This window comes from Schistocerca piceifrons, chromosome 5, assembly GCF_021461385.2.
Source record: "Schistocerca piceifrons isolate TAMUIC-IGC-003096 chromosome 5, iqSchPice1.1, whole genome shotgun sequence".
Classification (NCBI taxonomy): domain Eukaryota; kingdom Metazoa; phylum Arthropoda; class Insecta; order Orthoptera; family Acrididae; genus Schistocerca; species Schistocerca piceifrons.
In genome coordinates, this window is record NC_060142.1 from 431308356 (window position 1) to 431322198 (window position 13843).

General features: G+C 43.0%; 1 protein-coding gene across 1 annotated transcript in view; it reads left to right on the forward strand.

Annotated features, from left to right (window-relative positions):
* LOC124799061 (cytochrome P450 4C1-like) overlaps window positions 1-13843 on the forward strand; it is a 151069-nt gene that overhangs the window by 53624 nt on the left and 83602 nt on the right. Inside the window, exon 3 of the mRNA XM_047262599.1 lies at window positions 4593-4866. Within this exon, the coding sequence (XP_047118555.1) occupies window positions 4593-4866 (274 nt within the window). The remainder of the gene's footprint in view (window positions 1-4592; window positions 4867-13843) is intronic.

The window sequence follows — 13843 nt, forward strand, 5'->3', positions numbered from 1 at the left end:
GTCTGATCACCCACAATACAGCCTATAATTAGTTCTCCCTGAGGTTCATGCCTGCTCACGTGAACCGCTGGCTATGAAGACAGCCTTTTGGCACTGACAACGAATTGTAGACCAGCGCAGAGAATTGGCGAGAAGCACAGGACTTCTATGACGATGATACTGGAAAGTTTGTACAACGCTACGACAGATGTCTAAGTCGGAACGCCGACTATGTAGACAAGTGCCTGGAAGTTGTAGCAAACTCTTGCAAATAAAACATCTTTGATTTTTACAGTGGTTTCCATTTCGCGACCGATCGGACCTTACTTTTAGAATAGCCCTCATACATGATATACCAATGGCAAGTAACGTAACTCGACGAATCGTGCGCCATATCTGTAAAAAACTGTTACAGTATGGTGCAAAAGGTAACTGAAACTAATTTGCAGTGAGACAAACAGAGATAATACTTTTGTTCAAAGACAGTAATTACAATGTAGTCAGCGTTATTTACCACTATCCCCTGAACATTACAAAAGACAGGATGTTGTTCTTAACACAGTTTCTGACCACCACGAACGCCAGTGCCTGCTTGTTGGCCACAAGCTTAGTAAGCAGTTTTCGTGGTGAGACGTTCCATTCCTTCACCAGTGCTGTTGACTGCCGCGGATAGTTGTTGGTGCGTGTGACCATGCCGCAGTACGTCTCCTCAACGCGTCCCATACGTGCTCCGTGGGATTTAAGTCGGGGGGGGGGGGGGGGGCGATCAGCAAAGTCCGTACACCGGATAACCTATCATGCCAAGGTATGATGTGCCTTCTCCGCTGATCCGTGCGGTCGTGCATTGCCGCCCATAAAAGTGAAGTCAGGGCGGAATGCACCTCTAAAAAGACTAACATTGGCAATGAATACAGCTTCAGAATAACGTTGACTGCTGAGTTTACCGTGTTCACAGATGTGGTCAGGACGTCCAAGCAACACTATACCTCCCGATATCCAACATTGTCGAAAATGGTGTTTTGGTTTTCCAGCCGGTGTAGTGTTGGAAGGCATCATGTTGCATGGGCATACTGACCTCCATTTCTTTGGACATGACATACTCAGTTGTCAATGTTACTGTGACGCTGTAGTCTTCTCCATGTGAGTCTTATCAGGTATGAATTTGGTTCTCACTTCATTTTTATGGATGTCTATACGCTCCCGCTTCGATGAGCGCAGGTCGAGGACCTTTTGGAACGAGAGGATATTCGGCGTCTTTCGACTTAAATCTGATGGAGTATGTGTGGGGTGTGTTTAGGATGCGTATTGTAGTACATTCACACGCACCAACGACCATAGAGCAGTTGTCAATCGCACTGACGGAGGAATGAAAGCCGGCCGTTGTGGCCGAGCGGTTCTAGGCGCTTCAGTCTGGAACAGCGCGACCGCTACGGCCGCAGGTTCGAATCCTCCCTCGGGCATGGATGCGTCTGATGTCCTTAGGTTAGTTAGGTTTAAGTAGTTCTAAGTTCTAGGGGACTGATGACCTCAGATGTTATCCCATAGTGCTCAGAGCTATTTGATCCATCTAGGAGACTGATGACCTCAGATGTTAAGCCCCATAGTGCTCAGAGCGAGAGGCGTAACACAAGGACTCTTTAGCAACCTAGCAGCGAGCTAGGAAACATGTGGCAGAGCATGCGTCGCTGTCCATGATGAACGGATGTCTTGTACAGAGAAACATCATGAATTCCCTGACTTCAGCATAATTATTGCCTTTGAATAAAAGTGTCGTTTCTCTTCGTCTCATTACGTTTCCCTTCTTCTTCATTTACTTTTTGAACTATATTGCAGCGGGTCTTTCAATTTATGGCGCAAATTTCATCATTGATCTGTATGTTTCTTGTCAGTGACACGTCATGCGAAAGTTATCTCCATCCTCAGGTATTGCATACCAGTGTGAATAGCACTACACTAAAATTACTTTTTTGGCAAACTGTAGCATTATGACACTTAGTAATTATAATCAATGTTCCAAATAGCACTGAAAACATTAGAACAATTTAAAGAACAATGTAAATTAGAAGTTTAAGTGAGGTGCTGAAAACAAGATATTACTTTCTTCCTTTGCTTCTCTGTCAGTGTTATGTTGGTAACATTGGTTTAGTGACACACAATTTGCAGTTCTGCGACACTTATCTATAACATATGAACCCGGTTGTTCCATCCGAATCCAGCGTAGTGTGTATGGCAGCGTGCCAGGGCAGCTGTCTGTAGCGACAGGCCAAGGGAGGATACCTGCCCGCCACACACGCCAGTCACACCTTGTGGACAGAGCGTAACACCGACTCCTAATTATTGTACCCCTACTACATCACCATTGATGTGACAGGAACAACTCATCGTCATTGCGAAGGGAGCTTAGAATTTGGTTTTCCACATTCTTAGCAACATTAATAGCATCCATCGGCTCACTGCGGAAAAACATAACGATTTTCATTCCTTCACGGATGTACAACAAAGAAGAAGCGCAAAATCGCGGGCTACACAGCATATTTCACAAAAATAAGCTTACACGGACGGCCACGTACTTAGTAATTCAAACTATCGCCCATGATTAAAGTATTGTACAGTTAAAATACATAACAGGTAATAAATAACCTATTGTTGTGTTCTGTTGTTGTCTTCAGATCGAAGACTGATTCTATGCAGCTCTCCATCTTACACTATCCTGTACAAGCCTCTTCAACTCCAGATAACAACTGCAGCCCACACCTATTTGAACCTCTTCCCTCCCACCCACCTCCCCACACACACACTTCCTTAAATTGATGATACCTACATGTCTCAAAATGCACCCCATCAGCGGACCCTTTCTTTTAGTCAAGCTGTGCCACAAATGTCTTTTCTCCCCAGTTCTGTTCAGTACCTCCTCAGTAGTTACATGATCTACCCATCTAACCTTCAGCATTCTTATAAAGTGTCCCTTTTCAGAAACGTCTATTCTCTACTTGTCTGAATTGTTTATCGTCCACGTTTCACTTCCACACAAGGCAACAAACCTGACAAATAACTTCTAAGAAGACTTATGAACTCTTCAAGCTATATTCGAGGGCTGTCCACGCATGTTATACTTTAACCACTTCTGAACTCTTCAAGATATATTTGATGTTAAAAAATTTCTCTTCTGCAGGAACGCTTTTCTTAGCATACATTTTATATGCTTTCTACTTCGGCCATTATCGGTTATTTCACTGCCCAAATTGTAAAACGATAGCCAAGCGCATCTATTAGTTTTCAAGTCTAATTTGGTAATCTACGTCCCTCAGCATCGGCTGATTTAATTAGACTACATTCCATTACCCGTATTTTGCTTCCGTTGATGTTAATCTTATATCCTCTTCACAAGACACTGTTCATTCCGTTTAATTGCTCTTCCAAGTGCTTTGCTGTCTCTGACAGAATTACAGTGCCATCGGTGAAACTTACAGTTTCTACCTCTTCCCATGAACTGTAGTTCTTCCTCCAAATTTTCTTTGCTTTAGTTTACTGCTTGTCCAAGGTAAAGATTGACTGGCATCGAGGATAGGCTACAATGCTGTTTCATTCCCTTTTTAACCAATGCTTCCTTTTCGTGTCCCTAGACTCTTATAACTGCCATCTGGTTTCTGTAGAAGTTATACCTTTCGCTTCCTCCATTTTACTCTTGCTGAATGACCATATTATCAGTCACTCTGGAGCGCTATTGATGGAATAGAACTAGCGCAGAGCGGTCATATAAGACTCCACCGCTGCTTTAATAAATGGAAGTCAGGTTGTGTGTATGTGCCAGTCGGTTGTGTGGAATCAGTGCAAAGTAAGATGGGCTGATGTGGAGACAAAATGGCTGACGATGATGTTTGGTTCGTGGGGCGCTCAGTTGTTCGGTCATCAGCGCCCATACGAAGTCCTAATTTTTACACACTCCGATGTTTTACACAGTCCAATCTAGCCACGTCACGAATGATGACGGTGATGATGATGATGATGATGACGAAATAATGAGGACAACCCAAACACCCAGTCCCCAGGCAGAGAAAATCCCCATCTCGGCCGGGAATTGAACCTGGGACCCCTTGATCCAGAGGCAGCACCTCCAGCCAATAGAACACGAACTACAGACAAAATGGCTGACAGGAGCAACCGTGTCCATAAACATACAGTTAATGACCATACCTCATCTGTTACTGTCTCAATGAGGGCTGTCAGTGCATGGTGTACTTTAATCACGGTGGCACGCGAATTGTTTACAAACTTTGCTGTTTCGGAAATGCTTCCATCCTTGGCCCGGAGGCCAATGATCACGCCCTTTCGGACTTCACACTAATCACTGTTTCCGCATTACTGCACTGTTTTCTACGTCCCCCGAGACGTTTTATATATCCTCCACTGCTAATGATGTCACCAGCCGTCTTGAGTGGTTGTTGCATCTTGATGTGGAACACAGACAGTGATCACATTAATGGGGCTGAACCGTGTGTTACCTGGTTGGTGCTGGGACTGTGTAACCTGTTACCTGCAGTTAATAGTTTAGCTCATTACTAGTTGTTAGGGTAGCCGCAACCCCTGTTAACAGTGCCAGTTGACGGTTGCAGGCTGCTGAGCCGCGTGTACAAGACGCAGTGGCTGCAGGAGCAGTACGCGTGGCTGCAGAAGGCCGCAGAGACGCTGGTGTCCTCGATGCGACCTCTGTGGGGCGACGAAGCCTCAGCAGCAGGGGCCGAGCAGGAGACGCTGGGGCACCTGGCCGCCTGCACGCTCGACCAGGTGGCCGGCTCAGTGGTGGGCCGCAGCCTGCTGGCGGGCGGCGCCGACGGCGTCGGCTTCGTCAAGGACTACATGAGGGCCGTCCAGACGCTGCACGCCAGGGTACGTACCAGCAGGAGGCTGCCGTCTGCAGGGCAGGAACAGTTCTGACAGGCTAAAACTGTGAGCCGGACAGGGACTCGAACCCGGAACCTCGCCTTTTCCAGGCAAATACTCTTACCTCTTTCCTACGTTTCATACTTCACAGATGTTGTGTTGCAACTACCTCCACAGCCGAATGAGTTATCGAGGCAGGACTCACGACCCACCGGCATAGCCTCACTCCACCAGTACCTCTCTCCTACATTTCATATTTCTCAGATGTTATGTTGCAGATGATGAAGAAATTGATGAAATGTATGATGAGATTAAAAAAAAATTATTCAGGAAGTGCAGGGAGACGAAAATTTAATAGTCGTGGGTGACTGGAATTCAAGAGTAGGAAAAGGGAAAGAAGGAAACATAGTGGGTGAATATGGTTTGGGGGTGAGAAATGAAAGAGGAAGATGTCTGGTAGAATTTTACACAGAGCATAACTTAATCATAGCTAACACTTGGTTCAAGAATCATAAAAGAAGGTTGTATACATGAAAGAACCCTGGAGATAATAAAAGGTATCAGATAGATTATATAATGGCAAGACAGAGATTTAGGAACCAGGTTTTAAATTGTAAGACATTTCCAGGACTCTGACCACGATCTATTGGTTATGAACTGTAGATTAAAACTGAAGAAACTGCAAAAAGGTGAGAAATTAAGGAGATGGGACCTGGATTAACTGACTAAACCAGAGGTTGTACAGAATTTCAGGGAGAACATAAGGGAACAATTGACAGGAATGGGGGAAAGAAATACAGTAGAAGAAGAATGGATAGCTTTGAGGGATGAAGTAGTGAAAGCAGCAGAGGACCAAGTAGGTAAAAAGACGAGGGCTAGAAGAAATCCGTGGGTAACAGAAGAAATATTGAATTTAATTGATGAAAGGAGAAAATATAAAAACGCAGTAAATGAAGCAGGCAAAAAGGAATACAAACATCTCAAAAATGAGATCGACAGGAAGTGCAAAATGGCTAAGTAGGGATGGCTAGAGGACAAGTGTAAGGATGTAGGGACGTATATCACTAGGGGTAAAGTAGATACTGCCTACAGGAAAATTAAAGAGACCTTTGGAGGAAAGAGAACCACTTGCATGAATATCAAGAGCTCAGATGGAAACCCAGTTCTAAGCAAAGAAAGGAAAGCAGAAAGGTGGAAGCAGTATATAGAGGGTCTATATAAGGGCGAGGTTCTTGAGGAAACTATTATGGAAATGGAAAAGGATGTAATGAAGATGAAATGGGACATACGATACTGCGTGAAGAGTTTGACAGAGCAATGAAACACCCAAGTCGAAACAAGGCCCCGGGAGTAGACAATATTCTATTAGAACTACTGATAGCCTTGGGAGAGCCAGCCCTGACAAAACTCTATCACCTGGTGTGCAAGATGTATGAGACAGGCGAAATACCCTCAGACTTCAAGAAGAATATAATAATTCCAATCCCAAAGAAAGCAGGTGTTGACAGATGTGAAAATTACCGAACTATCAGTTTAATAAGCCACAGCTGCAAAATACTAAGGCGAATTATTTACAGACGAATGGAAAAACTGGTAGAAGCCGACCTCGGGGAAGATCAGTTTGGATTCCGTAGAAATGTAGGAACACGTGAGGCAATACTGACCCTACGACTTACCTTAGAAAATTGATTAAGGAAAGGTAAACCTACGTTTCTAGCATTTGTAGACTTAGATAAAGCTTTTCACAATGTTGACTGGAATACTCTCTTTCAAATTCTGAAGGTGGCAGGGGTCAAATACAGGGAGCTAAAGGCTATTTACAATTTGTACAGAAACCAGATGGCAGTTATAAGAGTCGAGGGACATGAAAGGGAAGCAGTGGTTGGGAAGGGAGTGAGACAGGGTTGTAGCCAGTGTTATACACTGAGCAAGCAGTAAAGGAAGCAAAAGAAAAATTCGGAGAAGGAATTAAAATCCATGGTGAAGAAATAAAAACCTTGAGGATAGCCGATGACATTGTGATTCTATCAGAGACAGCAAAGGATCTGGAAGGGCAGCTAAACCGAATGGACAGTGTCTTGAAAGGAGGATGTAAGATGAACATCAATAAAACCAAAAGGAGGATAATGGAAAGTAGTAGAATTAAATCGGGTGATGCCGTGGAAATTAGATTAGGAAACGAGATGCTTAGGGTAGTAAATGAGTTTTGCTATTTGGGGAGGAAAGCAACAGTTGATGGTCGAAGTAGAGAGGATTTAAAATGCAGACTGACAATGGCAAGGAAAGCGTTTATGAAGATGAGGAATTTGTTAACATCGAGTATAGATTTAAGTGTCAGGAAGTCGTTTCTGAAAGTATTTGTATGGGGTGTATAACACTCCTGTCTGCTACTGCTATACCATAACCTAAAAGTTGGGTGCAGGTCGTGAAATAGAACTATCATGTTAAAGCAATTATGGTATAAAGCAACAGAGCAGTGTTATCCTCTGAGAGGAATTTTGTTATGTTGACCGTGTTGTACCTAACGGAGGTGGCTTATCGGAAGTGAAAGTCAGAATTACGTAAATATTTAAGCAGTAACAAACAATATTTTACCTAGCTACACTGCTTAAAGAATAAAGAAAACGGTTGCCAGCCTAATTAGGCAAGAGAATGATTAACATTCTTGGTTAAGAAATTTGGTATGAGTAACGGACAAACACAACGTATATTTTGCCACACGCGAGTGCAATGAACTCTGACACCTGCATATGTTCACAGTAAGATTGGAAGCTGACAGAGCGGAACAAACTATTTGCAAAATATAACAGATAACGAAACACACTATCACTTTCAGGGCTTACTCAAACTGAATGGTCTTTATAACATTTCTAATAATATTCACTACAGAATCATAAATTGGACATATGTTAAGTATTATTTTTCAAACACTTTCCTAGTTGACATAAAATTATAAATGTAGTTCACTGCAAAATTATGAACTGGTCACAGGTTACTTTACTATTTAAAATGAAAGTTGATTGGAATTCACTAACAGGTTACTTCTCACTGTCTCTTGAATAAAGAAATTATTTTTTTCATAAATAGTTGTCTTTCTATTAATCGTTATGCAGTATGAGCACAATATACAAACTGTGAATCCTGTTACAACATTAATATGCACTTTTATTACACAAAAGAAACAAGTACTTAGTAAGCCTGAGTATGTAACTTTCCTTTATTGCAGTTTTTCTCTTTTACTACAGTGAGACACAATGTTGACAACTTTGCAAGAAACTGACTCACCTTTTAAAATTTACTACAGGCAGCACTATGATCATTAACCAAGAAAAACTTTATAAGCCTCAGTTTTAAGAACTTTTGATCTTTAAAAGAAACAGCAAATTGTCTTTATTTCCACAGTCTTCTACTTTCAAGGAATTGATTAAATAGGTGACTTTGAAACTCAACAGAACTTTAAATTGGACTGTTTCCATCACTGGGAGGCTTTCACAAAACTACATTTACTACCTGCCGCAATTTCACAAAATCCACAGTAAATCTGAACTCCCTTCTTACCAAAGATCAAACAAAATTATTTAATTAACTATTTGGCTTTGAGGCTTTCATTTTTTCCACAAACTAGGACACTCGGTAATCATAGTCCAAATGGAGAGGAACCTGAGAGGTGTCGTGATAGGGAAAAAATCAAGGTAGGTACATGAATTCAGTTATAAGTTACGTTATATTTGTGCACACTAAAACATCCAATGAGCTCATCCTTCACTGTACATTACTATAGTGCACCATTACAGTGATTGCGCAATGTGGTAGCAACTGCATGTTGGTAGGTGGATTTGCAGGTAGAATTGCTGGACTCAGTCATTTCTTGGTGGTGATGATAGACATCAATTCCAGAGTACTTCCAGCTATTTACCCATCCATCCGAGGCGTTGGTAAGCGGCAGGAAAAGCCTCTCTCGGGCAGTGCACAGTTTGGTAGCTCGTCCCCGACTTACTCTTGTTCCACCTTTTCTACCTAGGTCAACCACAATTTGCGCGGCTACTGAGTTCCGTTCCTGAAGGGAATCACACTATCTCTTACACACAAGATAACTAAGAATTCTAAGTGAAGGTCAGCAGTTTACATAACAGCAAACAATCATTTTAAACAAAATATATCATTTGCACATATAAGTAGTTCTAAACAAAAATATTCACCCAAATTTCAAACGTATACAGTAAGTTTTGTCTCCCTCCAATTGAGACAAAGCATTTAAATGACAGATATACTACATTTCATAGAATCAAACCATGATATCAAAGTTTTTACAAAGAAAGGAGTATACCATTTTGTGTTATCGATTCAATCAAACAACATTTACAGAAGCTCAACGATGTAACATTAAATGAAACAAAAGCAAAATAAATCAATGGAGTATTAGAGTTAAGGTGTTACAAGTGTAGCCTTGTATGGATGTGAAACATGGACGATAAATAGTTTGGACAAGAAGAGAATAGAAGTTTTCGAGATGTGGTGCTACAGAAGAATGCTGAAAATTAGATGGGTAGATCACATAAATAATGAGGAGTTATTGAATAGAATTGGGGAGAAGAGAAATTTGTGGCACAACTTGACTAGAAAGGATTGGTTGGTAGGACATATTCTGAGGCATCAAGGAATCACCAATTTAGTATCGGAAGGCAGCGGGGAGGGTAAAAATCGTAGAGTGAGACCAAGAGATGAATACACTAAACAGATTCAGAAGGATGTAGGTTGCAGTAGGTAATGGGAGATGAAGAAGCTTGCACAGGATAGAGTAGCATGGAGAGCTGCATCAAACCAGTCTCTGGACTGAAGACCACAACAACAACATACTTCGCAGATGTTGTGTTGCAACTACCTCCACAGCCGAATGAGTTATCGAGGCAGGACTCACGATCCAGCGTCATAACTTCACTCCACCAGTACCTCTCTCCTACATTTCATATTCCTCAGATGTTAAGTTGCAGCTACGTCCACAGTCGAATGGTTGGCAGCTCGGTGGTTCAGTATGTTCACTCAGGTCTCTGGCTATACTCCGTAATAAAAAACTGAGTGAAGTTGTACTTGAAGATGTTTCACACAGCAGCCGAACAGACCTAATGATGGAAAATGACGAAAAACTAAGAAGCAAAAAAGGAAAAGTGGTTGGCGTCACTGCCTTCTGTGTGGAAGGATTCGGGTTTGGTTCCCGGTACCTCTTTAGGGGTTTTCTGAGGAACGGTTTGTCTGTAACGGTGTCTAGCTTGTGAGGCTAAATGAGGGGCTGTTTGAATAAAGAAGCAGCGGAATTGCCGGGGTTCACGTACTAGCAATAGTGTTGGAGCGGTTGGGACAGGCTGATCACATGTCGCACTACCATACATTACTCCACGTACCGCCATGTAGTCAGCAGTCAGCCTAATACCTAATCCCCGAGTGGTGTTTATGTTGACGCTTATGTTCCCCTGCATGATGGGGCATAGGCGAGGTTGCGATTTTGAGTCCAAGTCAGGTACAGAGTTTTAATCTGCCAGTTACTTTCAAAATAGGGCACAATTCGCAGCACAGTAAACGATCCATTCTAGAAGATGTATTCTATCGTTCATAGCAATTATTCATTGGATGGTTGATATCAGGCTCGAGACGAAATTTGTGTTTTAGTATCGTGAATAGCTTTTCAGTATCAACATCCATATTACAGTCTGTTTCCACATCCAATACAGTCTTGTACGAAGCGCGTTCAATATGTGATGCAAGACATTTTTTTCTCGGTCAGTTTTGGTTGAAAAAATGCAGAACTTGCTGTGGGACATCTTGGAATATTCCTCGTTCAGCAGCTATAGATTCATGAAGCTGCGTTAGTTGGCGCATTGAGTTTCTTTTGGTGGAAAACCAAAGCATCGAATGTCTAAGGAGACCTGGCAGTGAACAAGAGCACTGGTGAGTGGTTGGGCGAGGCGCCCGTCACCATCGCAACAAGGTCGCGCAAACCTGTCCGATCTCCAGTGTGCCGGTCAGCGGCACACAGCTGTGGCTCCTGAAATGTTGGAACGTGCGCACACTCATTCTAGGATTCTAGGTGGTCGACGAATCACAGTCAAACACCTTGCGTCACAACTGAACGTCCCTTTTGGTAGTGTTGACATACTCGTCCACCAGTTGGGGTACTCAGAGGTGTTTGCCAGTTGGGTTTCTCGCCGCTTACAAAACACCACAAATAGCCACGAAGGACTATCTGTGCGGAATGACATGCGCGTTACGAGGCTGATGATGGGAGGTTATTGATGCAGTAAGTCGCTGGCTGTGACGTACACACGTAAAGTGGTACCGGGCGGACACAACCGTGCGGCCATACAGGCAATCTCAGTAAGGTGGCATAAGCCCTTCGCGTTAAAGAAAAATTGTATCGAAGAATTGGATTTTTGTAGCCAGAAGAGCGGGGAATAATATGGCTTATTGGAATCCTGAATAGAATCAATCCGCTTTCAGAAAAAAAGTGTTACGTTACTTATTGAAACGCTCCTCAAATTAGAGTCTTGCTATGTAACTGGTCATTCAGCATCTCCAGATAATCATTCGCATAATTGTAATACTGCACGTTGGATATGTAGTGATAGGGAAGCAAGAACATTATGATATAGCTGTTAAAATCGTGGAAGGTTCTCCGTCAAGCTTCGCTACCCGCCTGAGACGCTACCGGTGCTCAGTCTTCAGTCGGTAGATACTTGAAACAAAGTGAAGAACGATACGCCGGACTGTACGACAGACCTAGAGTTCGCATTCTTAGTATTTTTCGACATCATCTTACCTTTCAACAAGCTACACTACTGGCCATTAAAATTGTTACACCAAAAAGAAATGCAGACGATAAACGGGTATTCATTGGATAAATATATTATACTAGAACTGACATGTGATTACATTTTCACGCAATTTTGGTGCATAGATCCTGAGAAATCAGTACCCAGAACAACCACCTCAGGCCGTAATAACGGCCTTGATACGACTGGGCATTGAGTCAAACAGAGCTTGGATGGCGTGTACAGGTACAGCTGCCCATGCATCTTCAACACACCACAGTTCATCAAGAGTAGTGACTGGCGTATTGTGACGAGCCAGTTGCTCGGCCACCATTGACCAGACGTTTTCAGTTGGTGAGAATGAGTTGGAGAATGAGCTGGCCAGGGCAGCAGTCGAACATTTTCTGCGTCCAGAAACGCCCGTACAGGACCTGCAACATGCGGTTGTGTATTATCCTGCTGAAATGTAGGGTTTCACAGGGATCGAATAAAGAGTAGAGCCACGGGTCGTAACACATCTGAAATGTAACGTCCACTGTTCAAAGTGCCGTCAATACGAACAAGAGGTGACCGAGACGTGTAACCAATGGCACCCCATACCATCACGCCGGGTGATACGACGAATACACGCTTCCAAATGTGCGTCACCACCATCTCGCTAAACACGGATGCGACCTTCATGATGCTGTAAACAGAACCTGGATTCATCCGAAAAAATTACGTTTTGCCATTCGTGCACCCAGATTCGTCGTTGAGTACACCATCGCAGGCTCTCCTATCTGTGGTGCAGCGTCAAGTGTAACCGCAGCCATGGTCTCCGAGCGGATAGTCTACGCTGCTGCAAACGTCGTCGAACTATTCGTGCAGATGGTTATTGTCTTGCAAACGTCGCCATCTGTTGACTCAGGGACCGAGACGTGGCTGCACGATCCGTTACAGTCATGCGGATGAGATGCCTGTCATCTCGACTGCTAGTGATACGAGGCCGTTGGGATCCAGCACGGCGTTCCGTAGTACCTTCCTAAACCCACCGATTCAATATTCTGCTCACAGTCATTGGATCTCGACCCCTGCGAAACCCTACATTTCAGCAGGATAATGCACGACCGCATGTGCAGGTCCTGTACGGGCCTTTCTGGATACAGAAAATGTTCGACCGCTGCCCTGGCCAGCACATTTTCCAGATCTGTCACCAATTGGAAACGTCTTGTCAATGGTGGCCGAACAACTGGCTCGTCACAATACGCCAGTCACTGCTCTTGATAAACTGTGGTATCGTGTTGAAGCTGCATGGGCAACTGTACCTGTACACGCCATCCAAGCTCTGTTTGACTCAATGCCCAGGCGTATCAAGGCCGTTATTACGGCCAGTGGTGGTTGTTCTGGGTACTGATTTCTCAGGATCTATGCACCTAAATTACGTGAAAATGTAATCACATGTCAGTTCTAGTATAATATATTCGTCCAATGAATACCCGCCGCTCTCGGTGGCCGTGCGGTTCTAGGCGCTGCAATCCGGAACCGCGGGACTGCTACGGTCGCAGGTTCGAATCTTGCCTCGGGCATGGATGTGTGTGATGTCCTTAGGTTAGTTAGTTTAAGTAGTTCTAAGTTATAGGGGACTGACGACCTAAGATGTTTAGTTCCATAGTGCTCAGAGCCAATTGAACCATTATTTTTATTTTTTTTAATACCCGTTTATCATCTGCATTTCTTCTTGGTGTATCAGTTTTAATGTCCAGTAGTGTATTAATTAAAAAACGTCTACACACACTACAATAAGTATTGGTTTTAAAACGAAAAACGACAAACGAATTACAGTATTGTACTGTACTTAATAACGTATCAACTATATATACTGTAAACTAAAAATATTTATAGCACCGTATATAAAAAGAATTTTTTTACAAAGAAATAAACTACTGTATGTATAATCTATGAAATGATTATACTGTATGTATTGTTTTTAAATTACTTGGAAAAAAAGTCAGTGATTCATTTTTGTTTAGCAGATGTTATTCTAGATTTAGCTGCAGCGTCCCTCCATTTTTTTTATCCACAAAACGTCTATTGGAGTTGAAGTTTGATTCTGCTCGATGTTTTGAAGGGCGGTGTCAAAAGCGTTTTTTGGCATCGTTGTGTGAAATTCGGGTGAGGGGTTAGTCTTCGCCGTCCGAGTC